The sequence below is a fragment of the Equus quagga genome, chromosome 2, assembly GCF_021613505.1.
Source record: "Equus quagga isolate Etosha38 chromosome 2, UCLA_HA_Equagga_1.0, whole genome shotgun sequence".
Taxonomy (NCBI): Eukaryota; Metazoa; Chordata; class Mammalia; order Perissodactyla; family Equidae; genus Equus; species Equus quagga.
In genome coordinates, this window is record NC_060268.1 from 57,190,075 (window position 1) to 57,217,550 (window position 27,476).

At 40.8% G+C, this 27,476-nt stretch overlaps 2 protein-coding genes across 3 annotated transcripts in view; one reads left to right on the forward strand and one right to left on the reverse strand.

Annotated features, from left to right (window-relative positions):
• Positions 1-6,462, forward strand: part of APH1B (aph-1 homolog B, gamma-secretase subunit) — a gene marked incomplete at its 5' end in the record, with an annotated part of 29,219 nt that extends 22,757 nt beyond the window's left edge. The window contains one exon of the mRNA XM_046652749.1: positions 3,723-6,462. Within this exon, the coding sequence (XP_046508705.1) occupies positions 3,723-3,890 (168 nt within the window). The remainder of the gene's footprint in view (positions 1-3,722) is intronic.
• Positions 6,463-22,255: 15,793 nt separating this feature from the next.
• The window catches only part of CA12 (carbonic anhydrase 12), a 49,563-nt gene continuing 44,342 nt past the window's right edge, over positions 22,256-27,476 (reverse strand). The window contains exons 9-11 of one of the 2 annotated variants that reach the window (XM_046652375.1): positions 26,690-26,722; positions 25,729-25,816; positions 22,256-24,936 (exon numbers count right to left, since the gene is read on the reverse strand). In XM_046652375.1, coding sequence (XP_046508331.1) covers positions 24,864-24,936; positions 25,729-25,816; positions 26,690-26,722 — 194 coding nt within the window. In that variant the 3' untranslated portion in view covers positions 22,256-24,863. The remainder of the gene's footprint in view (positions 24,937-25,728; positions 25,817-26,689; positions 26,723-27,476) is intronic. The other variant, XM_046652376.1, reaches the window with a different exon arrangement.

The following is a 27,476-nucleotide window of genomic DNA, read 5'->3' on the forward strand; positions in this document are numbered from 1 at the left end:
CTAGTGCCACTGCACTGCTCCTCCTAGTGCCACTGCACTGCTCCTCCAAGGGGAGCCACAGTCCCGAGTTCCAACACCACAGCTTGCCCTGCCTTTTGGTGTTTTATGTCAATGGAACCATACTCCTTTCGCTCAACATTATGTTTGTGAGATTTATCTGAGCAGAGCTGTTGATTGCTCTTTCATTGCAGTGTAGCGTTCTGCTGTGTGACTGTACCATAGCTTATCCATTTTCCAGCAGAGACATTTATGGTGTCTCCAGTTTTGTCTATTGTGAATAGTATCTAGTGTATGTCTCTTGTTGAACTTTATGTAGACATTTCTTTTGGATATATGTCTAGGAGTGGAATCGTGGGGTGCACCTACATCAGCTGTTGGTACCACTCAGTTTTTCAGAGCAGTCATGTCGACTTACACTCCCACCATTAATTTGTGAGTTGCAGTTCCTCCACTTCCTCACCAGCACTTAGTGTGACATTCTCTTTATTGTTATGGTATGTATGTATGTATGTAGTAGTATGCAGTATGTATCACATTATGTAGTAGTATGTAGTAGTATCACATTATGGTTTTAATTTGCATTTCCCTCATGATTAAATGAGGTTGAGCACGTCTTCATATATTTATTGCCCATTTGGAAATTCTTTTGTGAGGTGTCTGTTCAAATCTTTTGCCCATCATTCTATTCAGTTGTCTTTTTCTTTTTGATTTTTAGGAGTTCTTTATATATTCTCTAAAAGAGGCTTTTGTATGTATTGTAAATAACTTCTCTTACAATGTGGCTTTGCATTCTCTTAATGTTGTCTTTTTATGAGCAAAAGTTCTTCACTTTAACGTAGTCTAATCAATTTTTCCTATATGGTTTGCACTTTTTGTGTTCTGTTTAATAAATATTGACCTATCTGTATTTCAGGCTTTAAAATTTATTTTACTCATTTATGTATTCTAATTTTCTACAACAATCACATATTTCTTTTGTAATTGTTTAAAGAAAACAATTTTTTAAAGAAACAAAAGAGAAATACAAAAGAGCTTAGCACCCTGTAAAATAAATGAAAATTTAGTGGATTTGAGGTATAGAATTATCCTGAAGAAGAATCCAGAAAATAATTTTTGCCATGTCCACAGATGCCTCTTGAGAAAAGCGCTCTTATGCATGAGGTGCTACCTCTGAAATCAGCCCATTTCCCTGCCCAGAGCTGATAGTCAAGGTGGGTGCCTTAGCCAGGGACGGATGCAGGTATGAGAGGGCAAGGACAATGAGGAACCTTGACAGGCAGAGGTCTACAGTGAGAAACTGACCCAGTCTGATCCTCTCCTTTGTTAAGTGTAAATGCTGGGTCGGATGGGAACCATCTCCCCACCTGGCCCAGCACAGGAAGTATCTTTCCTTCTGTCAAGGGCCAGCCCCTCCACTTGGGCTCTAGGCCTAATTCTCTGCTACTTGAGGACTTCGCTCCTTTGATGGTGCCATGCATCCTACCTCACCAGCCTGTTCCTCTCTTCATCAGCATACAGACATATCTTACATAAAACTCTTCGTTATTGCCTTTTCCCCTTCTAGCCACCACCTTTTTTTTTTTTTTCCTTCTGTTCCCCATCACAGCAAGACTTCTCAAAGAATTATCTCCACAAATTCTGTCTCCACTTCACCTCTCATACTTCTAGTCGAATCTGGCTTCTGCTCAACACTTCTAAAACTGTGCTTGTCAGGGTCAAAAAGGACTTCCATTTCTCCAAATCTAATGGACATTGTTCATTCTTCATCTCAGCAGCCTTTAAAAAGAGTTGACAACCCCGTCTTTGAAACATTTTCGTCTTTTGACTTCTGCATCACACTGTCCTGATTTTCCTCTTACCTCACGTTTGCTCTTCTCAGACCCCTTTGCTGACTCTTTTTCTTTTTCTTTCTTTTTTCTTTTCCTGAGGAAGATTAGCCCTGAGCTAACATCTGCCAATCCTCCTCTTTTTTCTGAGGAAGACTGGCCCTGAGCTAACATCCATGTGAATCTTCCTCTACTTTATACAAGGGACACCTACCACAGCATGGCGTGCCACTCAGTGCCATGTCCGCACCTGGGATGCGAACCCAGGGCCGCTGAAGTGGAATGTCCGCACTTAACCACTGTGCCACCAGGCCAGCCCCTGCTGACTCCTTTTCAATAAGAGTCAAGCCTAGAGGGTGGTGTTGACACTTTTAATTTGCTCCTGTGATTCTAAGCAGCACAAATAATTTATAAATGTTCTCAGGGCTTGGTCTTGACTTCTCTTTTCCCTTCTCTCTACAGTTGCTCCCTGGGTAATCATATTCGTAGTCATGGCTTTAAATATCGTCTACGGACTGTGTTTCTATATTCCTTTTTCTAGCCCAGGCCTTTCCTCTGAGCCCCATACTCATATATCTCACTGCTGACCTGACATCAGCTTTTGAAATCTCACAGGCATTTACCCATCACTCCAAGCTTGGTCTTTCCCCAGGTCTTTCAAGCTTGGTCTTCCTCAAGTTTTTGTTATCTCATTAGATAGCACCACCATTTACTTAAAGTCGGAAACATGGAAGTCATTCTTGGCCTCTCCGTTTCCCTCGCATTCCATCCATCAGCAAGTCCTGTCAGATCGTATCACCCACTCTCCATCTGCACCCCGACACCCTGGCCTAAGTCAGCATCCTGTACTCTCCTCATCCACTACAAAGTCTTCCTAACTAGTCTCCCTGCTTTCACCGTAGCCTCCTTTAATCCATTCTCTGCAGTTTAAAAATCTAAATCAAGTCATTCAGCTCCCCTGCCTACAACCCTTCTGTGACCCTCATTGCACTGAGGATAAAATCCACATTCCTTACTGATATGCTTAGCTGGCCCCTGCCTTCCTCTCGGACTGCATCTCGTGTGCTGCCCCTCTGTCCCTATACGTTATTGATATCAGCTCTTCTCAGGTTCTCAGCTGCACTGAGCTCTTTGCCTTCCTTTGGTTCCTCAGTCTGCACAAGCTGGCTCTCTCCTTGTCTTATATGTCTCAGTTTAAATGCCACTTCTTCAGGCCTTCCTTGACCAACCTAAGTAGATCATCTTGTTTTTAGCTATCCTAGCACCATCACAATTATAATTATTCTGTCCCAGCATTCATCACAATTTGTAATTAATTAATTTGTTTCTTCATTCGTTACCTGTCTCCCTTACTAGTTTGTAAGCTCCATTAGGATAGACACTTTGGTCTTTACGATTGTGTAACATAGTATTTCTCAGCATCCCATCAGTGTTTTTTAAATGAACTTTTAGAACCCACAGCAATTGTACAGCTGAAAAAGAGATGCCGTCCTCATATTCCCTTGAATACTAAGGATTTATACTAAAGTAACTTGGACTTGTCTCACTTTCTTGCAAATTCTAAGAGCTAATTAACATAAAAATTATTATAAACTGAGCCCAGGTTATATGACATATATCTTCTACTTGGGTATTTCATTAGGTTCTGACTTCTGGTTACCTTGCATGGTTGCCATCTGACTACAGCAAAGCACAGATTTATGGGCTAGTGTCTGTTGGCTAGGTTACTTCTGTGTCTCTGTGGGGCCTGCTGCTCCTCAACACGATGTACGTCATATGTTTGATGAAACACACCGTAACTTTTGAAAGTATTCCATATGTTCCTTTATCTTGGTTGCTCCACATGTTTAATAAGCTTGCTGTTATTACCCAGACTGATTTATTTTCCCTTTGCAGACCTTCATAAATCCTCATTATGGAATAAGTCTAGTGTCAGTATATATAATCATGGTGCTCATGGGCATCTGGGCGTTCTTTGCTGCTGGAGGCAGCTGCCGAAGCCTGAAACTATGCCTGCTCTGCCAAGACAAGGACTTCCTCCTTTTCAGCCAGCGCTCCAGATAACCTCCAAGAACCAGCACCTCTCAAACAGTAAGCTGCATCTTTAGAGGAAGCACAACTGTGCCTTTTTCTAAAAATCCCTTTTCCTGGTGGAATTAAAAAAAACAAACTATCTAGATACGATATGGCTTTCAAGCAACAGCTCTCTGAAAGGGATTCCTCAGTGGTGTGCATCCTGGCTGCACGTGAGAATCACCTGGGGAATCAAAGACTACTGATTTCTAGCTCCACCCTCCACACTTCATTGGTCTGGGCATTTGGTAATTTTTTAAAAGCTTCCCAGATGACTCCAATGTGCAGCCGGATTGAGAACCATCAGTCTCCAAATAGGAGTTTGCTCACATCACCATAAGTGAGTGAGAATCAGATGTTTAACCGTCTCCTAACTCTGCTTGTGCTGAGCAAGTAAATATCTGAACGTCAAATCCCAGTTAGCCTTTGTCTTTTTAAGATCTGAAGTCATGAAAGGCTCAAGGGCTATCCTCTCGGTGAACTGTTTTCATGGACTTCACTAGTATCCTGTTTTCTGAGAACATGGTAGGCTGTGCTTCTAAATGCAATAATAAATTGCACTGGCTTACTATGATAATTTAGCCAAAGTAAGCTATTGATTAATCAGCTGTATTTTTCTGTAGTTTTTCCATCCTGGAAGTTGTTTTTGGAGTCATTACATTGTTTTTTGAGCATAGATTCACTTTCTTTAACTAAAAACCAATTATTTTCTGACTTCCTCGAAAGGTATTATAAAGCCAAGAATTTTTGTATAACTTCTATGAATCTTTCCTGGATTTAAGGCTTTGCATGGGCTCTGCCCCAAGGCAGTGTTTGCCAGCTGAGTGCTAGTTGCTGAGCTAGTTGAGGTGAAGTCCATTGTTCTCTCTCTGAGCAGTTCCTCAGGCTGCTGAATGATGTACCCTGGGACAGGCTTCACTGGAGCTGGTGGAAGTTTACCTAAAGCATGAGGAAAGCAAGCAAATAGGGTGGTGTTGACACTTTTAACTTGCTGCTGTGATACTAAACGCTTGCCCTCAAATGGTGTAGTGTAAAATTGGCAATGTGTCTTAAACTGCCAAATTCATGCTTTTACTTAATCCATATAATCTTTAGATCTAGTAAACGTTTCTGGGTTTTGGTAGCAGGCACAGCCTTCCCTCTATAGGAATACCTGAGGCGTTTGTTCACCTGCTAAACAATGATTTTGATTCCCTTTATAAAGAGGAAATGCTAGTGAATTGTGCCTTTCCTAACTAGAAATTGTTCCCAGTTGATGGCTTTTAGGGAGCTGATGGTGTGAAATAGAAATTTCCTAGACTTAAAGTGATAACCTCAGTGAATCCCATATCTGCAGTAGAACATCCAGAAGAAATAGGAGCAGCAATGACGGGGCTCACCAGTGACATGACAGTGGAGGAATTTGACAGTACTCTCATGGGGAATGGTAATAAACATGTTTAAAATGGAAACATGACCAGTATTTTGGGCTAGCCACACATTGTTCCAGGGACCAGAACCTTACACGTGAACTAGACCTTTATCAGTGAAATCCCCTCCCATGTTTAAATACTAGAATTTCTCGGTCTAGGAATTCAAGAGGAATAGAGTTTCTGGCAAGGCTGTAAACACAAGCACTTGTGGGTTTTCCCCTAAAATTTCCTTCAGCACCAATACCAGTACTTCTGCTGGAGTTCACAATTTTCCACCTTTATACAAGATTTTCCTTAGTCTAGAAGAGTCGTAGGAAGAGTCAAGGACATAGGGACTGAATAGTGAAATATACTGTGCAAAGATGAGGGGAACAAGGTACCTATTGAACTGGGCTTTATTCCTAGTGGAACGTGGTGTTCTTTGAGGAACGGAATAAGAAAAATATATAGTTGGTTATTATGGTTGACTTACAACTCTCTTAAATGGATAGCTGATAAAATTTTGCTGATCTGTAAAGTGTAGAAAACCCTGAGCATATTAATATTACTCAGACTTGAGCTCTGAGTATGTCCTCTGTGCATTAAGTTTAATGTTAAGTAAAGAAGCTGAGATAGTGTAAAATCTCACTTATAAAAATTTCTCAGGTGAGGAGAAAATTTTCTTTGGTGGTGAGACTATTGTCTTAGTTCAGGAAATTATTTAATGATCTTTGATTACCTATGCATAAAGAAACTTTGTAATCCTGGTTTCTCTTAAAATGTGAGCATTGCCATAGTCAGCTTAGGCACTATTGTTACAAATAGGCTTGCTTGGCCCCGTGCCAAGCAAGCCCAGAGGGGGAGTGTAGCCTTCCTCTGTTGCTGTATAGATATTGACGTGCTATTTTTTCCTCTTTCTCTCTTTTTTTTTTTTGCATTTGTTATCTATAATGGGCTTTCTGAGCCCTGATAGTATTTGGAGAGGAGAACGTGGTGTTGATGTATGCTCTCCCCCACACAGGGCTTTCTCAGTTTGGAGGGAAATGTAGGTGTAGTTAAAGTTGACCTTGGAATGTGAATATTGTTGTAGTGCTTGAATATGTTTCCAAGTAAATAAGACCTTGGTTTTGTTGCTCTCTAATAAATTTGTATTTATTTTTAATTCATTTGAATTAGTAGTTGTAACTGGAGAAGTTTTGTTACCTCGATCCTGACCTGCTTGACTCGTAATATAGTAGTAGCAGCCTCTTTTAGAGCATCTTAATGAAAATATGACTGAAAGGAATAAATGATGATATCTGCAGACTGAATAGAAAATGGCTTTTGTTCCTAACGTTACTATTTTTATTCTCAAGCACATTTCAGTGTTTGCTCAGAGTGGCAGATTCACATAAATAATGCTAGATGTTCTCATCTGTAGAGTTGGTGCAGTATAAGCAGTTGAGACAGAAGCTTCCTCCTACCTAACACTCTTCCCACTCATCTCAGACTAGCCCCAAGACAGGGATTAGCAGTCAGCGTGGACCGGAGGGCTCCAGGGAAGCCAGGGTGGCAGCCTGTCTCAGGCACCAGCAGCCTGCTCCCTCGGAAGAGCTCCTTGAGAGTGCTAGCTTTTTGTTAGCTAAGTTTCTCCGGGGCGCCCCCGTTCCTAAGGCCAGGTAGACAAAGTAGATGTCACAACAAAACAGTTTTAGAGTGCTTTGCTTAGAGCACTTTGTTCATGATCGCAGTGTTTACACTTCTCATTTAATAAAAGGCTTCACTTCATGCTATTAAACTGTAGTGTGTAGAGAGGTGTATTCTGTCTCTATATATATCATTTTATATGTTATACTATTATGTCTTATGTACTTACAATATCAGACCTTGTGTTCAAAACACAATGCAAGAGACCCTTTCCAGACCTGTATTTTTCAATGAACAATAAAAAGACTGTTTGGCACTACTCATTTCCCATGTTTCCTCTTCTTTAAATAGTGTATTCTTTGGTATCTGTTATTACAGTTTTTGTCTCTTATAAAACTTGGCTGTACATTCTGTTTATGACTGGTCACCTCTGATACTTTTTTCAAAAGATATCTTTGTTATCTGATTTAAAATTCATACAGCCCATTTCATTTCTGTGTGTTCAGAAAGAATTTGGTACAGAGAAGTTGTTTGAGGTGTCTTAAACCAAGTGGAGGGGAATCTTCAAAGATCCTGGAACTTCACCTTGAAAAATCTCCTAAGGAATTGTAAAATAGTAAATTTGTGAAACACCTTATAATAGTGGCTAAAGATGGGAGTTGGTTGATGAGGAGAGTACAGTTCGGTTTCTCCCCAGTGACCATGCGCAGCCTCTAGAGTCCTTGTGTTTTCCTCCCCTTGGTGAGAAGGCAGTGCGGCTGAGGGGTGGAGATTGGCCTTGGCCATCAGGCTGTGTAGAGAATCCTGGTGGCCTCACCCTCAAAGCTGTAGGATGCCTCTTGCCTCTGGCTTGAAATAAGGCTGTTCCCTGTTTATGTTGACTGTGTTGTTAGATGAACTGTCCTCAGGGACCAAGGGCTCTTTGCTCCTAACTTGTAAGCCAGTAAAAGAGGTGCACATTCCTCACGTAACAGCCCAAATTTGTGTACAATTTTGTTGGCCCTTCCATACTAAAATTGTAGCTCTAGTTTAACTGTTATTTGGTTGGAATGGGGATTTCCCTGTGACCAGCCTCAACACGTGAGAAACCTCCAATGGAAACAAGTGTATGTTTTGCCTTCACCTCATTGTAAATACTGAATAAAAGGAACCACTCAGTTGGCTCATGGTCTCAGTCTCAGTGAAAGAATTGGAGATTGACACATTCTACGGTGACCAAGATTATGAGCCCTGAGCAGGTCCTGGCTCTAAGGCTCAATAATTTGTGAGTGCTACTTGTTGCTTAAGTGTGAATCACTATAAATCTTGCTTCTTCCTAATAGTAAAACCATACATTTTTCAGTGCTTGAACAAAATCAGAGATGGAGTTCACAGTGTTTAATCAGGGCTTACCATGCACAGAACACTGTGTTAGATACTTTAAAAGGATGGAAAAGAACAAGATGGTGGAGATCTTTGTCCTTAGAGAACATATAATCTAACTGTCCAGATTAAAACACAAAAGTATTACTTTAAGATGACTACAAAATCATGAAACTACGAAATTATGCACTATAAATTAAGTAATGTAGAGTAGCTTGAATACATCAGATGATACTTAAAATTTTAGGAGTGGACGGACGAAGGGCACCTGGGTAATTGATGTAGAGCAAGAGGAAAAAGTGGAGACTGAGGACTGGACGCTGGAGCTCTCCAACTGAGAGGTTGGAAAGGGGAGGTGGAGTCATCACTGAGGAAAGAAGGAAAACCGGGAGACTGGCGGCCTGAGAGCCAGGGTAAAGTATGTCAAATGCTGCTGAATAACGAGTAAGATGAGGAGTAAGAATTCGTCATTGTACATGGAGGGATGAAATTTGCTTGTGACCTTGATAAAAACAATTTCAATGCAGGGGTAAACACCTGCATGGCGTGGGCTATAGAGATTGGAGATAAGGAAGTAGATACAGCATTAGAGTAAAGATAACCATATTTATAGGAGGGAAAGGGTGTGACAGCCTGGGAGGTTGTGGGGGCAAGAAAGAGTGTTTTTGTTTTCTTTTTTTTCCCCTATAATATAGCACTATAACAGCCTGTTTCTATGAAGATGGAAATGGTTCAGTGGAAAGGGAAGAATTGATGATGCAGGAGAAAGGGGGGATAGTTGCCAAAACAAAGCCCCTGAGGAGGGAATAGAGTGGAAAATTTTTAGCATTAAATGCTTATGTTAGATAAGTAAAAATTTTTTAAATCAGTGACTTAACTTCTATTTAAGAAACTAGAAAAAGGGGAGCAAATTAAGCTAAAATAAGCAGAAGAAAGGAAGTAATGGAGAGAACGGCAGAAATCAAACAGAAGGAAAATGAAGACTATCACTAGAACAAAAATCTGGTGCTTTGAGAAAATCAATAACATTGATAAAGCTCTGGCCAGATAAAAACGAAAAGGCACAAATTATGAATATCAGGAATGAAAAGAGACATCATTACAGATCCTCAATTATTAAATAAAAAGGCAATATTATGAACAACTTAATGCCAATAAATTAAAAACTTAAATGGACAAATTCCTTTAAAAAAAATAAAGCTTACTGCAAAAGAAATAGAAAATCTAAATATCTCTATATTTCTTCAGACTGTGTTTTTTCTTGCCTCTTAACATGTCTTGTAATTATTTATTGAAAGCTAGACGTCATGTATTGGGTAATAGGATCTGAAGTAAATAGGCGTTCAGTGAAAGTTTTAGGTTAATCTGGGCAACAGTTGGACTGTATTTAATGTTTGCTGCAGCTCTAAGTGCCAGAGGCTTCAGATTCCTCTAGCATCCTTGCTTTTGTCTCCCCTGTTGACTTTGGGCTTCCCCATGTGCTCCTCCTCACACAAAGGCTATGTCTTACAGCTCTTCAGTTGTCATCCACTGTTACTACATTGGAGCCCTGTTGGTGTGGCATTGAGGCATGGGAGAGGGATTATGTCCTATAATCATAGGATTAAATCTCAGTTTTTTAGTGGGCCTGCATTCCTCGACTAAGTGTCTCCTAGCTTTTTCCCTCCTTAGGTGAGACAGGAACACTAAAGGGGGCTGGGGTGGGAGAAATGCCCTTCCTTCCTGTGGAATAAGGCTTGTGTAAGGTCTTTTTCCCTGGAGAGTAGGCCTTCGTTATGGAGAACACTCTAGGCATCTTTTACAATGACTACTGTTACCCTTTCCCTGTCAGAGCCACAGGGGCCAGGGGGGTTAGGGGAGGATACTCTTCACTGTGAGAATCTCATGGGGCCCCTGGAAGTAAAGATCCACAAAATTATGGGGTTCCTCCTACTCTGTGCTAGTCTTAGGAATTTCTCACCCTTACGTTATTACACACTCAAGACTCCAGCATTTTGTCAAAATTATTTGTGTCCCTACCAGTCTATGGCTCCAATAGCTTCTGCTCTAGGTAAGCAAATCTCAGCTGTGACTCTGGATTCTCCTGTCTCTCCAGATTTCAAGGTGATGGCTTGCCTTGAGTCCTCAGTTCTCTAATGGGTGCTAGAAAAATTACTGATTTTCAGTAATTAGTTTAGTGCTTCAGTAATTCATTTCCTGTTGTAAGGATGGGAGTGACAGTTTCCAAGCTCTTTACATATTGGGGCTAACCAGAAATCACTTGCATCTATTAAAGAAAATTCCTAGAAGGTTTCACTGGAGAATTCTATCAAATGTTACAAAAAGAGAGAGAGAGAAAGAAACAATACCAATTCTACACAAACTCTTCTATAAAATAGAAACAATGGCACACTTTCCAATTCAGTCTATGAGCATTACCAAACATTACTTTGATAACAAAAATATTATAAAGAAGAAAGCCCAAAAAACTACAGGCCAATATCTATAATGAATATACATGCAAAAATCTTCAACAATATTTTGGGAAATTGAATCCAGTAATATATAAAAGGTACAATACATATGACCAAGTGGAATTTATCCCAATACTACATGATTTATTTAACATACAAATATCGTTCAGTTCATCATATCAACAGACATGATCATATCAATAGATGCCAAAAAAGCTTTTGACAAAATCTAACATTCTTTTTTGGGGGGAGATTTTTTTTTTTTTAATGGAAGTATAATTGACATACAATATCATAGTTTCAAGTGTATATCATGGTGATTCAATATATACATTATGAAATGATCACCTCAATAAGTCTAGTTACCCTCCATGACCATACAAAGTTATTATAATACTATTGACTATATTCCCTATGCTGCACATTACATCCCCATGACTTACTTATTTTATAACTGGAAGTTTGTACCTCTTAATCCCCTTCACCTATTTCACCCACTTCCCAACACCCCTCCCCTCTGGCAACCACCAGTTTGTTTTCTGTATCTATGAGTCTGTTTCTGTTTTGTTTTGTTCATTCATTTGTTTTGTTTTTTAGATTCCACATATAAATGAAGTCCTATAGCAATTGTCTTTCTCTGTCTGACTTATTTCACTTAGCATAATACCCTTTAGGTCCATCCATATTGTCACAAATGGCAAGATTTCATCCTTTTTATGACTGAATAATATTCCATTGTATATCTACCATGTTGTCTTTATCCATTCATCTGTTGATGGACACTTAAGTTGCTTCCATATGTTGGCTGTTGTAAATAATGCTGCAATGAACTTGAGAGTACATACATCTTTTTGAATTACTGTTTTTGTTTCCTTCAGATAAATACCCAGAAGTGGAATTGCTAGATTGTATGGTAGTTCTATTTTTAATTTTTTAAGGAAGCTCCACACTGTTTTCCACAGAGGCTGCACCAATTTACATTCCCACCAGCAGTGCATGAGGGTGCCCTCTTCTCCACATCTTCACAAATACTTATTTTTTGTCCTTTTGATAATAGCCATTCTTACTGGTATGAGGTGATATCACATTGTGGTTTTGATTTGCATTTCCCTGATGATTAGTGATGTTGAGCATCTTTTCATGTGCCTCTTGGCTGTCTGTATGTCTTCTTTGGAAAAATGTCTATTCAGGTCCTCTACCCGTTTTTTAATTGGGTTGTTTGTTTCTTTTAATGTTAAGTTGTATATGTTCTTTATATGTTTTATATATTAACCCCTATTGGATATATGATTTGCCGGTATCTTCTCCCATTCAGTAGGTTTCCTTATCATTTTATTAATGGTTTCCTTCACTGTGCAAAAGCTTTTTAGTTTGATGTAGTTCCATTTGGGGGTTTTTTTGCTTTTGTTGCCCTTGCCTGAGGAGATAGGTTCAAAAAAATATTACTAAGACTGATGTCAAAGAGCATACTGGCTTTGTTTTCTTCTAGGAGTTTTATGGTTTCGGGTCTCCAATTCAGGTCTTTAATCCATTTTGAATTTATTTTTGTATATGGTGTAAGATATTGGTCCAGTTTCATTCTTTTGCGTGTGGCTGTCCAGTTTTCCCAACAACCATTTATTGAAAAGACTGTTTTTTCTCCATTGCATATTCTTGCCTCCTTTGTCATCGATTAATTGACCATATATCTGTGAGTTTATTTCTGAGCTCTCTATTCTGTTCCATTGATCTATGTGTCTGTTTTTGTGCCAGTGCCGTACTATTTTGATTACTATAGCTTTGTAGTGTAGGTTGAAATCAGGGAGTGTGATACCTCCTACTTGTTCTTCTTTCTCAAGATTGTTTTGGCTATTCAGGGTCTTTTGTGGTTCCATACAAATTTTAGGATTCTTCGTTCTAGTTCTATGAAAAATGCCATTAGTATTTTGATAGGGATTGCATTGAATCTGCAGATTGCTTTGGGTAGTATATGGCCACTTTAACAATATTAGTTCTTCCAGTCATGAGCATGGTATGTCTTTCCATTTATTTGTGTCATCTTGCGTTTCTTTCATCCATGTCTTACAGTTTTCAGAGTAGAGGTCTTTCACCTCCTTGGTTAAATTTGTTCCTAGGTATTTTATTCTTTTTGATGCAATTGTAAATAGGATTGTTTTCTTAATTTCTCTTTCTGATAGGTCGTTATTAGTGTATAAAAATGTAACCAGTTTTTAACTTTGTATCCTGCAACTTTACTGAATTCATTTATTAGTTCTAATAGTCTCTTGGTGTAGTCTTTAAGGTTTTCTGTATATAGTATTGTATCATCTGCAGAGAGTGACAGTTTTGCTTCTTCCTTTGCAGTTTGGATGCCTTTTATTTCTTTTTCTTGCCTAATTACTGTGGCTAGGACTTCCAATACTATGTTGAATAAAAGCGAGGATAGTGGGCATCCTTGTCTTGTTCCTGATCTTAGAGGAAAAGCTTTCAGCTTTTTACCATTGAGTACGATGTTAACTGTGAGTTTGTCATATGTGGCCTTTATTGTGTTGAGGCACATTCCCTCTATACCCATTTTGTTGTGAGTTTTTATTATAAATGGGTGTTGAGTTTTTCAAATGCTTTTTCTGCATTTATTAAGATGATCATATGATTTTTATCCTTTGTTTCATTAATGTGGTGTATCACATTGATTGATTTGTGGATGTTGAACTATCCTTGCATCCCTGGGGTAAATCCCACTGGATCGTGATGCATCATCCTTTTAATGTATTGTTGAATTTGGTTTGCTAATATTTTGTTGAGGATTTTTGCATTTATGTTCATCAGGGATATTGGCCTGTAATTCTCCTTTTTGTGGTGTTTTTGTCTGGTTTTGGTATCTGGGTTCTGCGGGGCTTGTTAAATGAGTTTGGAAGCATTCCTTTCTCTTCAGTTTTTTGGAATAGTTTGAGAAGGATAGGTATGAACTCTTTTTTAAATGTTTGGTAGAATTTACCTGTGAAGCCATTTGGTCTTGGACTTTTGTTTGTTGGAAGTTTTTAAATTACTGATTCAATTTCATTGCTAGTAATTGGTCTATTCATATTTTCTATTTCTTCATGATTCCGTTTTGGAAGATTGTGTGTTTCTAAGAATTTATCCATCTCTTCTAGGTTGTCTATTTTTGATTTAAAAAAAAAAAAAACCCTCTCAGCAAACCAGGAATAAAATAGAAATTTCTCTAACTGAAAAGGGGACATCTATGTAAAACCTACAGCTAAGGCCGTACTTAATGATAAAAGACCAAATGCTTTCTCCACTAAGATTAGAAACAAGACAAGGGTGTCCACTCTCACCACGTTTATTCAGCGTTGTACTGGAGGTCCTAGCCAGTGCAAAAAGACAAGAAAAAGAAATGTCATACAGATTGGAAAGAAAGAAATAAAACTCTTTATTTTCAGATGATATGATTGTCAGTGTAGAAAATCCTAAGGAAGCTACAAAAATGAGACTAGAACTAATTAGTGGATTTAGTAAAGTCATAGGATACAAGGTCAACATACAAAAATCAATTATGTTTCTTTATACAAGCAGCAAACAGTTGGAAATTGAAATTAGCTGGCTCTCTAGGACTAGTTTACTTCTCAAACTATCTGTAGTGAAGGGCCATTTTTAAAAAGAATTCTAATCCATCACAGATCAATACTTTTGTAAAACACAACAAAAATGAATTATTATAAAAATGTGATAAAACAGACATTCAAATTACAAACCCAAATTGTTGTTATTAGAGTCAACAGATGTAAAATTACATTTCAGCAAATAAAACAAGCATGGAGAAAAAGAAAAGAATTATAAAAATGTACACGTTTATTGAAAATGTGTTTATAGGCAGTTAATATAGAATCACTATTACACTTAAAACTTTTTGTTGTTCTGTAATAACTGAACAAAATGTGAATGAGAAGGCGATTCCATATTAAATGCCTATTTAACACACTATGAAAGAATACCCAGTATATCAATATTTAACTTTTTAATGAATTTACGTCCAGTTTTTAAATTTACCTAATCTAGATTAGATTGATAACAATGCTACTTTCAGAGAATAAAACACATCTAAAATATTTCTATTTTACCCTACTAGATACCAACATATACCATAAATCTACAATAAAGGAAATAGGAAGTTCCAGAAGAGGCCCATCTGTATATGAAAATCTAGTACATAATAAAATTGCCATTTTAAATCAATGGCAAAAGAATCAGCTATTCAATAAATGGGCTGTTTGATGATTTATTTGATTATATTTGAGGAGGAGGGGAAAGTAAAGCTAGGTGCTTACCTCGCTTTCACTATAAAATAAATCTAGACATTAAAAATTCAAATGCAAAAAATTAAACCATAAAAAAACTAGAAAACAATTAGAATAGTTTCATAATCTTAAGGTGGATAGAGTATTTCTCAGCACTGCACCGAAGTCACAAATCATAAAGGAAAAGAATGGGCAGATTTGACTGCATAAAATTTAAAACCGTACAGCAAAAGATACCCTAAACGAAGAAGACTGGGAGAAAAATTTTTGGCGTATATTACAAATAATTGTCATCTCTAATATATAAGAAGCTTCTATAATTAAAAACAATTAATGATTTAGTAAGAAAGTGATCAAAGGACATAAACAGCTAATTCACAGAAAAAAATACAGTAGCCAATAAACATAAGACAAAATGCTAAACCATTTTAATAGAAGAAATGCAAAACAAGCAAATAATTTTTAGATTGTAAGATTGTAAAAGATGAATAAGATTGATAATATCAAGGGTTGTTGAGCATATGGTGGAAACAGCAGGTTGTGAGAAAGCAAATTAGTACAACCTTTTTGGATGGTAATTTAGCAAACGCTATTATAGCTATAAAATTTTGAGATGTGCATATTTTGAACCAGCAATTCCTTTTCTAGGAATATATCCTATAGAAATACATCCAAGTACACAAGGATCTTATAATAGTCTTGTAACCGTAAGGAATTTGCACCAAATGTCTTTCAATACAGCTTTGCCTCAAAGAGCAGAACACTTTACAGCCATTAAAAAGAATAAGGATATTTTGAATATGTTAGGAAACAAGAGTAAGATATAGACCATTCTTACATTCAACAAATAATTCTTACAGACATTGTGCTAGATATTGAGAATACAAGAGTGAAAATAGACAGGTATGATCCTAGACCTTATGAGCGTACCATATATATTCTATCAGTCCATTTTATTAAAAATTTTAAAATATTAAATACGCACACACATAAAGTCTGGAAAGATAAAACTAAATTGTTAGCAATGACTATTAGGATTTGGGGGACTTTTGGCTTTATACATGATTTAATTATTTGTAATTTTTTTTAATGAGCATGTATTATTTATAATAATCAGACAAAACCATAATCTAAGCATTTCCAAGACTTCTTGTTGTCCTTATTTGAAAAGGTATATCGTTCAAGGCCTTTCACAATCTCACTTCAGCCACTTTTTCCTGCCCCCCACCATTCCCTGCCTTCCCCCAGGACATTCTCAAACATATCCCTGAGGCCTCTACTTAGGATGCACCATGACCTTCACACTTCTGCTCTTGTTTTTTAGCTCCAACCAGAAAACAACCTATACCTCCTCCAAGGTCCTGCTCAAATGTCACTCTGTGTGAAGTCTTTCCTGATTAAATTCAGGAAAGCAAGTGGCTTTCGCTACTGTGATCCCTTAGCATATATTTTTTTAAATCAAGGAGTAATTTACATATAATAAAATGCACAGGGGCCAGCTCCGTGGCCAAGTGGTTAAATTGGCATGCTCTGCTTTGGCAGCCCAGGGTTTCGCTGGTTCTGATCCTGGGCATGGACGTGGCACCGCTTGTCAGGCCACACTGAGGCGGCGTCCCACATGCCACAACTAGAAGGACCCACAACTAAAATATACAACTAAATACTGGAGGGATTTGGGGAGAAAAAGCTGGAAAAAGAGGAAGAAGATTGGCAACGGTTGTTAGGTGCCAATCTTTAAAAAATAAATACATAAATAAATAAAATTTAAAAAAATAAAAATAAAATGCACAGATTTTAAGTGTACAGTTGGATGACTTTTGACAAATGTGTACACCTGTGTAACCACCACCCCAATCAAGATATAAAACATTTCCTTTTTCCCAGACGGTTCCTTCATGCTCCCTCCTAGTCAATTTGGACTGCTTCCACAGAGGCAACCACTCGTTCCAACTTATGTCACCATAGATTAGTTTCACTTGTTTTGAACTTCATATAAATGGAATACCACAAAATGTAGTCTTTTTTGTCTGACTTCTTTCACCCAACATAATTTTTTGGGATTCATCCATGTTTTTTGTGTATATCAATAATTTTCAGCTTTTTGCTGAATAGTAGTCCATCTTAGGGATATAAAATTTGTACAGCCATTCTTCTGTTGATAGACACACAGCATTCTTTCCCTACTATTCTTCTATATATTATGGTTAGTAGTTTCTGTCTGTCTCCCTAGATGAGGTTGTGATACCAATTATAATCGAATATAGAAACTCTATCTGAATCATGGTTGAATCCCTGTCACTTCATCTGTAACTTGCGGGCAATAGTTCTTCATTAAATCTTTGCTTTTGTATCAGGAAGTATAAGAAAGAAAGTCAGGTGGAAATTACTTTGAATGATATAAGAGAGAGAAAGGAAAACACCATTTCCTTTATTTATAACACTTCTGGCACCAAATGTGTGGGTTTTTTCACACCAAGCAATTCTCCATTTCTTGGTGAACACCAACTGGGTGTTCTACAATTTAACTCAATTCTGATGCTAAGAATTGCCCGGAGTTAGTGCAGACCCCATAGGTTAAGGGCTCAATCCCACAAGACTGCCCCTACTTCAGACACCAATTGTAGGTCCCAGGTTGTCACCTATACTTCTCGTCAACTGGCTATAAATTGTGGGTTCCCGTGACTCTCTCCTTAGGTCTGATTATTGCTAGAACAGCTCACAAAACTCAGAGAAACATTTACTTATGTTTACAGGTTTATTATAAAGGATATTACAGAGGACTCAGATGAACTGCCAGATAGAGATAAATAGGTCAAGGTATGGGGAAGGGGCGCAGAGCTCCCATGCCCTCTCTGGATGCACCACCCTTCCATCACCTCCATTTGTTGGAAGCTCTCTGAAACTCGTTGTTTAGGGTTTTTAATGGAAGTTCTGTTACACAGGCATGATTGATTAAATCATTGGCCATTGGTGATTGAATTTAATTCCCATCCCTTCTTCCCCTCCTAGAGGTCGGGGATGGGGCTGAAAGTTCCAGCCGTCTAATCACATGGTTGGTTTCTCTGGCAACCAGCCTCCCATCATCCAAGCATCATCTCTTTAGCATAAACTTAGTTATGACTTAAAGGGGCTTATTATTAGTAACATTTAGAGGCTCTGTGCCAGGGACCAGGGACGAAGACCAAGTATATATTGCTTATTATATCACAATATCACAGAAGATTAATCCAGATTTCACCCAGTGGCTAAGAGGGAGTGATGAGCTCTTGACCATGCTTGTTCTCCACAGAAAGGATATACCATATTCAGGAAAACTTCTTGAATGGTTATGTGTTAGGTCGTTGGGAAAGAGAGAAACTAAGATGCATGAGATCTGCTGTTGATGTCTAGTTAGCTTGGGAAACTAGTTTCAGCAGATGAATTAGCTGGTTATGTTACCTGCCTCACCAGAAGAGTCTTTGCTTCTTCCAAAGAAGCTGGTCGACTGTCATCACCGACAGTTGCTGTAGAGGTCTCAGTCTGTCCTTGAACCCATCGGCCCTGTGTTGGTCCTCTTCATTGCAGGTAATTAAAAGTTAATGTTTGAAATGAGTGAACTCAAGCAGGAGTAACCACTTTGACTTACACTATCAAGTGGTCATAGCTGGCCACGTGAATAGAGATCACGCTCCTCCCTGGGCTCCCACCCACAGGGTGAGTCCTAGGGAAGTGTGCCAGTCCCGGCCAGTCTCCTTCTAGATGGACCAGGAGGATAAGCTCTGAATGGAAATGCCAGCATGGGGCAGGGAGTCATTTGGCTGTGTGGGGTTTTTTTCCTTTCTTTACAGCTTTGTTGAAATATAATTGATGTAAGATAAATGGCACATATTTAAAGTGTAAAATTTGAACAAGTTTGAAATATCTGGAGAAACCATCACCACAATCAAGATAATGGACATATCCATCACCTCAACAATTTATCATACCCCTTTGTAATCCCTCCATCCCCCACCCACCACCCCCACCTTATCCCAAGGCAACCACTGATCTGCTTTCTGTCACTGTAGTTTAGTTTGCATTTTTTAGAATTTTATACAAATGGAATTACATTGTGTGTATGTGTATTTATTCCTTCTCTCCAGCTCAGCCTTAGGAAGAGAGAAATTTCAATGATTATGTCCTTCGGAATTTGGTTTGCCGAATTAAGAGATGGGTGATATCCTAGGAGCTGAGCTGACTCCTTTGCCTACTTGCAGTTGGCAATTCTTAGTCAGACTTTTCTTGAGCAGAGGCCAGGGTTTAATGTCACCAAGCAGATTAGAGGCAGGAGGTTGTTGACTTTTCAGAAATCATTGGCACAAATGCCTTTAGTGCCTTTAACCTATGGAGTTTTATGAGGTTGTGTCATGATTGAGATAAGCATGGTAAATTCTATTACAAGAAGTTGTTTGCATGTCACCAGAGCTGTAGAGGGTGGACCCCACACTGTCACTGAAGACCCTAGTGCTGCAGGAGCTGTGTGACCTTGGCTTAGCCCAGAGTCAGAGCCCTTGTTTAGTTTCCCACTTACAGGATAGGAGCACTGCTCCCACTTTCCTTGGATTGTTGGATAATGGAGTGAAGGTGCATTGAAGTCAATGGTATACAAGTAGGAGACATTAGTGAATCTCTAGTTGACCTGCAATCATAATGACATGCTGACCTGGTGGCAATAATTTTTTTTATAGTGAATAATTCCATACCGCAAAGCACTTTGGCCCTTATCTCTGCCCAGTCATTCTATAATGAAAGGGCACGGGTGGGGCATGACAGCCCTCCTCTGTGGTGTGGTCTGGGCCTCACAGCTTCCCCCAATACCCTGCAACAGTTGAATCCGAGCCAGCAGACCATGGAGGGCCATGCACCCCTGCCGGGCCATATCCGATGTGGAGATGGATGCTGATGCCAAAATGGTGCCCACTGTGCAGGTGGCACCTGTACTTCCTGGCAGGCGGCTCCAGAGGTCTCATTGCCTCTTGTAAGCTGGTTTCAAGACTTCTCCTCACACCTCTGAGGAAGGCAACTTGTTCTAACATGAGGGATGGGGCATGGCTAACAATTCAAGAGACTCAGGTTTCAGGCTGTTCACCCCCTTTGGGCTGGAGGGCTCCAGAAAAGTGGAGACACCTTGTCCAGTGTGGGAACATTAGGACTTCAAGGAAATCAGGAGAGGGGTGTTGGGGGTGGGGGAGCAGTTAGCCTCTGGCACCTGGCCAGGGTCCTGCAGCGAGGTCCCCTGCAATTAACCAGGCGCCCTCGTGCCTGTAGCCTGAACTCCCACAAAGGTCCTGGAATGCCCGAGGAGTCACTACTGAGCGCCTGGACCCTAGGGGGAGGCTGAGGAGTGTGGCTAGTATGGGGAGGGCTGGGGAGCCCCTGTGAGTGAGGGAAAGAGATGGGAGGAGAGGGAGCCGTGCCTAAGGTCTGCTGGTCTGTTTGCTTTGGCCTGATTTTCCATATCCACCTCCCTGGATTCCCTCATCCTCTAGCCCCCATCCCCCATGCCCCATCCCCCATCCCTCACTCCCTAAAGCTTTCTTCCAGGGTTTATTTTTGTGAGAAAGTGTTCTAGGTTTAATTCTCTCAAAGGGTATGTCAAAGGAGAAGGTTAGTGTTCCATATCTGCACAGTGGCTGTGCTGGCCACTCGCCACATGTGGCTACTGAGCACTTGGAATGTGGCTAGTGAAACTGAGAAACTGAATTTATTTTATTTCAATAAATTTAAATTTAAAAGCTGATAATTGATTCAGAAGTTTGGAAAACTTCTAAGTGTACTTGGAGCAACTCGAGTATGTGAATCTGCTTTTTCAACTGCAAATTTTATGAAATCTAAATGCAGATCAAATATTTTCAAGGAAAATTTAGCATCTGAATCGAGATGTGTTGTAAGTGTAAAATACACACCAGATTTCAAAGACTTATTATGGAAAAAAGAATGACAATATCTCATATCAAAATATTGATTATATGTTGAAATTGTAGTATTTTTGATATATCAGGTTATATAAAATATGTTGCTAAAAATTAATATCACTGGTTTCTTTTACTTTTTTTTTGGCGTGGCTCCTAGAAAGTTTAAAATGTCACATGTCTTGTATTATATTTTATTGTATTTCTATTGCACTGTGCTCCCTAGAGTGTCCATTTATCTGGATTTAGATGAGGAGGTCATAGCCAAGCTGAAGAAGGACTTGAGTCTCCTCTGCCAACCCATGGCTCTCGCCAGCACACTTCCCTGACCATCAACCCAGATAAGTCTTATGTTCAGGGAATGGGGAGAGAAAGGAGATGACTTCTGTTGGTCAATGCTTGCTCCAGAAAGTGCTCCCTCCAGCCTCCCCCAACCCCCACTCCCAGTGGGATGGGAGCCACTGTAATGAATGAGTGTTCCACAGGAACTCTGCCTCACTCCCCACCTGTCCTCATCCCTGCAAGTGTCTCTGACACCTGGAAGGATGCCAGAGGGGGAGAACTGAAGAATCCTTGTGTTCCAACTGAAGAGACCATCAGAACCTGAAGGAGTTTGTCATGTTTCTCTTCCAAAGCTGGGCCCACCGCTTTATCACCTACTGGAGCAAAATTACCTTTGAACAGTTCGCCTGTCTCGGTCCTAGGGCAACTGAAATGAAAACTGGAAGCTTTTTGAAACCACTCAAACAAACAATGATGGCGCCGATGTGTAACCTTTACAGACTGCTTCTTTTAGCAAACTAGAATGTGAAATCTGGATTTAGACAAAAGATTATATGGAGGATGGTAGCATGTTTTGCAAAAAGGATCCACAATAAGGTAGCAGTCCCATAACTAAAAGAGGCTAAAACCTGCTAGGTACAATACCTAATAGAGTAAAAAGAGACATAAGCCTCGTTCCCTATATTCAGGTCACTTTGGTTAGGAATGTCTCCATCTTTTCCATCCATCTATTCAAATCTGACTTATGCTTCAGGGCCCAGCTCCGATCCCCTCTTCTCCTTGAGCCTTTCCCTGATTTCCTCTGGACTTCCAGCTCCACTAACTAGGCAGCTGTGTGGCCTGGGGCTGCACATGCCATAGGCCTCCGTCCTCGTAAAATGATTAAGTACATCAGTGTGTTTTCCTTCGGAGCCAGTTTCTAAGACCTGGATGCAAATAACATTATTCTTCCTTCTGATCAGTTACCTATCAGCATAGGGAACTATGAAGGACTTTGCCAATAGCAGTGCTTTACCCTTACCTCCACAATTTACGTCTGATGTGAAAAACATTTTATTTATAATTTCTCATATTTACAGTGGATGTCTTCATTACAGTCATTCTTACAATAAATACAGAAGTGCTAAAGGGACCGTCATCACAGTGGCCTATGGTCCATCCGAGGCACAGGGACGGAGGGGTGCTACAGACCCCGGTGCTTCCTAAGGGCCAGTCAGGAGGCCTCCAGAGAGTTTAGTGAAGGGGTGAAGAATTTAAGGTAAAATTTAAGGTAAAAATAAAGAGGAATTTAAGAGCTTGAAGTGGGATTAACGTCAATGCAGCAAAATCCTAGAATATGTTTTAAGGAAACAGGTATATATAAAAAAACAGATTTTTACCATTTTTACCAGATGATACTAAAGAACAAAACAAAGAGACTCAAGATCTCCCATTAGTGAGAGGCAAAGAAGCCAGAGCTTTCCCTGTGTCCCTCCCCCAGCCTGGGCCTTGTGTTTGTTATCTCCACCTGCCCTGCCCCCAGCACAGTGCCTGAGCTCTTTGAGGGGTGAAGGCAAGGCAACAGAGCTTCACGTCCCACAGCCCTGGTTTCCTTTAGTAGCGACTGGTTCAATGGAATGAGTGAGAACCTGGAGAAAGGTTTCCCAATGCCAAAGCTGGATCCTCAGGAGTCCTGTAGGATTAACAAGGAAGTTGACAGTGTGGATTCTTGTAGCCTTCTGTCTGCCTCCCTGGTTTTGATTGTCACAACTCCAAGGACCGAGAGCCTGGGCTGTGCTGAGGTGGAAGAGGGCAGGAGAAATGCCACTGTTTTCACCACCCAGTAAATCTCCCTTTTTTATGAACAGCCATTGTTCCAGGTACAATCATCTCTCACAAAATTTGTCCATAAAAGGTGTAGAGAGCTTCTTTAAGAGACAGTCCCACAGCTCTGGAGTGGTTTATGTTGGTTTCTGATTGGCAACTTTGGGCTGAGGCCAAGAAAGCATCACCTAATCCACATGGCTTGGTCATGAGGGTTGTCCCTGCTGTCATTTGATCAGCATCAAGCGTGCTAATGGCAAAGCCAGGCTTTAATGCCACCCCAGGCTCCAAGGCTGTCAGAGGTCTTTTGTACACATATGTCTGAGTCTCCGTTAGGTCACTTGTAGCTCTGCCTAACAAGCTGCAAAGACATAGGGCTTGTCATCACTACAAAAAGTTGTGACAGTGGAGAAGGGAGAAGACTTCTCAGAATTAGATGGAGGAGTGGAAGGAAAAAGATGATAAACCTATGCTTCAAGAGGACATTCTATGCTCGCAGCATGAGGCTATAAATGAGAACGTTCTCTGTGAACTTTGGGGTGCTAGCCCTGAGAGGCTGGTGAAGGAGGCTCCTTCTCAGGCCTGGAACTAACTCATTTCCAAGAGGCTCTCACATCTATGGGAGGAGAATGAAAAAGGAGTTAAGTCTTCTCAGAAATTTCTCTGTGACTTGGGGAGAAGACCATGAAGAATCTTTGTAACAATTCATTATTATTGGTTCCTAAATACCGTGATGCCAGCCCCTGCACAGATAAGTTCCTGCTTTTATAGCTTGAAAATATATTTTAACTAAGCCGTGACTCTGCATCTTCAAAGTCAGAGAAGTAGGTGAGTTCCAATTCCAGGTTGACAGTAGGGACACCGCAAAGGGAGCAGAAATGAATTGGGCAAAAGAGACAAAGCTCTTCAGTCATTTTGCTTCTGCTTATTTCTTCTAGATCCAAAAGCAGTTTGGGTCATCTCGAAGCTCACGTCTACTCTAAGAGAGAGAAAGCAGCAACACATTTTCAGAGAACAGCCTAATTATTTATAAAATCTGTAGAGTATAAAACATAACTGCCCTGCTGACAGGAAGTTGGGTTTGGGCTTAATATTCTGTCCTCCTCGCACGTATGGCTTGACAAACAATTTCTGATTCCAATTCTGATTCCAAAGTGATACTCTTCCAGACCTTACGTGTCTTCTCATTCTCTCTCTCAGGTCCATCAATGCCTCTTGAGCCAAAGGACAGGACTTGGAAAATGCCTCTAATATAGTCGAAGTATATCTCTTGTTTTCTTTTTCTCTCTGACATCTTGACCCTTCCTGTATCACACCTTCCCCCTCAGTTGTAAGGTCAGACTAAAGGCTTTGTCATAGCAGGAAGGAATCAGAGGAAGACAACAACCCTTCCCTGAGGAAAGAAACTGAATCTCAAAAGCAAAACCTAAGCAGAGACTGCACATTCTGGTCTGAAAGTTTGGACAAAAAGCAGAATTTCCAGGACACTTGAAACAACACTTGAGTGAACCCGTGGATGAAAGTGTCTTCCAACCCAAACAGCCCCCAGCAGGTGACTTGGTTTGTGCCCCCAGCATCCAGACCACTTAATGGTCTCACACAGGTGACACAAACAGCTCAGAGTTCCCACCTCCTGGGCAAGCTCTTCCCATCCACGGATCACACTGGGGGTGGCCATGGCATCAGGATGGCAGGGCACCCAACTAGAGGCCCCTCCAGGGTCTAGGGTATTTGCAGATTGAGCTTCAGAGAACTCTGGTGTTTCAGATGTCCAGGGAGCCACAGTGTGTAGCATCCAAAGCAAAGTTCTTCCTTGGACGTGCCTGGGAGTGCCCAGGCCTCAGGCGTGGGCCTCAGTCTCCGTCTTGTTGGCCGGTTTGTAAATGACTCCTTTGTTGTCACCCTTTTTGCTACTGGAACAGGCAGAACACATGAATCATGTTAGTCAAAGAGGTGAGAGAGCCAGAGAGCAGCCTGAATCAGCTATGGAATGAGGCAAGTTTTAGAGGTCAGAATTCTGCTCTTGAGGGCCTTTCCCCAATTCTGTTGGTCTTGGGAGGGAATGTCCCCCAAATAAAGCATTAACCAAAGTGGAACCTGTTCATTTTCCAACTGTTCTCTTTAACACCTGACAATACCAGACCTGCATTTTGAAGGTCTCATTACTGCTCCCACTTCAAACCTTTGATTCCATAACAGGGTTCCTGGTAACCTTTTTTTTTATACTAGGAAAAATAAATTAGGTTTTAGGAAAAACCAGACATGACGATAAAAACATGCTCAAAGGACATTAATACTAATGTGAATGAGAAATCAGGTTTTCTTTCACTTTTTTCTTTTTGTATTCATAGAAGAAAAACCAGATGTAAAGATTTTGGAAAGAAGACAGCCTTGCTGCGTGTGTTTAGGCAAACAGGACCTCCTCCCAAATCAAGAGACTTGTCCAAAGTCATTAGCTAATTAGCAGTGGCAGCAAGGCTGGCAGACACACCTCCAACTCTGAGCACAATGACCCTTGAACGACCAGCAGCCAGTGTCTCCTGCAAAGGAGGCCTGGGGCAGTGGTGGCTGGGAAACAGCACTCCCAGGATAAGTGCTGGTAGAGGTGACAGGGGCTCTTCACTCTGCAGGCTGCCTTCCCAGACAGATCGATCCTCATGGACACATAAGCCTCCCACTCCCATTTCCATCCAAAACCGGCTCACCTCTTCTTCCTTCTGAAAAGCCAAATGGACACTGCCAGGACAATACAGATGCCAAGAACACCAGCCAGGGCCACCGAAAGAATGATGCCTGGTGAAAAGGCAGTGAACACACATTACTTTCCTCCCTTCCCCTTCACCTCATCCCATAGCACACAGGTGTGAAGCCAAGTGACAGCTGCATAATGATCCACAGAAAGGTATAATTTGCCCATCTGTGTCCTCAGGTTCTGGTCTTTGGCTTAGCAGGACTGGCTGCAGGACTTAGAGGGGGCCATTTGCAAACTGTAGTGATTCTCCAGCAAGGATTCTCAAACTTGCACCAGGATCATCTGAAGAGCTTGTTTAAAATGTAGAGTTTTTTTGAGCCCAACACTCAGAGACTTTGATTAACTATCAGTTTGGAGTGGGGCCTCAGACTCTGCTGGCTTACCAAACACCTCTAACTGATGCTGCTGTATGTGGTCCATGAACCACACTTTGAGAAACCCTGGGCTACAGATCAAGAACTTACTCGATCTTTGCTTGCTGGATTTGAGGCCCATTGAGATGACTCTTTATCAGCTTTGCCCCCAAGTTCTCTTGCATAGTCCTAAGCAGTCCAAAACAACCAGGGCCTGTGGTCAAGGTCACCTAGCCAGTCACCCATCTTGCACACTGGGCTCAGGCATGTGTTTAGGCAGTGGCCACCCACCATGGCCAACAGAAGGTCTTGGATAGGCTCTTTAAATGTGCACATGCTGTAGAGTGATTAGCTCTTTCATTAGGGGAGCATTTGATTGGCAGTTCATCTTTGAATCAGAGAGTGACTTGAGGGTAAGATCCACAGCGAGGATAGGGCCAGGAGCTAGTGTGACAGCACAGAGAAGCAGAGAAGATGGGCTGGAAGTATCACGGGCTCAGACCACACCAAGAATCACAGTGATTACCCAGCTGCAGCATGCACGGCCTGCCGGCCACATACCCAGACTCAGTCCTGTGGAGGTAGGGTCTTGCACTTTAAAGGGGAGAGGAAAAGATTGGAAATTAACTGAGTCAAACCGTGGTGGACTTGACAGTGTGCTGAGCAAAGCCCTACCTTTTGTTTGGTTGGAGGTACGTGTCTTATGCAGACCTTCTGGGAGTGGCCACCCTTGGCTCAGGTGACTGCCTACTGGGTAGAGGGAATTGCCCACCTAGGGAATTCACATCATGACCCTTCTTTCTAATGCTCCTTTATCACTGCAGTCTCTTTGCTAGGCAGGACTTCAATTTTTAATACAAAGTGGCCAAAGCGGAAGGTGAGGAAAGGTAAGAATCAGAGTCTACCTAAGCAGGCTGTTCTCTCTTCTCTGGTATCTACTCTGCTTCCTTAGCAAGGAACATGCCAGGTTCTGGCTGGCTGGCAGAGCTTAGTTGGAACCTGTCATCAGACTTCTGACCCAGTCTTGTTGTTATGGTCTGGTTCTATTTTTGCTGTGGCCCCACTGGACAAACTGAAGAAAACCCTCCACCATGCATCCGCCTCCCTTCTCTGCTACATGGAACCAGAGGACTGTGGCTTCTCCCAGTGAGTTATTGTTGGGCATGAATGAGGTGAGTTAAGAGTCCTCAGTGGGGCTGAAATAGTACCCGGCTATCTAAGGTGAAGTCCCATAGTCAGCCCACTAGGGACTTCATTCAGGGAGGCTCATGGATGAGCCCATCTAGTTGAGTATGATAGAGGAGCCCAGTCATGAAGCCCTCCTGGGTCATCCGCAGCCTGCTTCTTC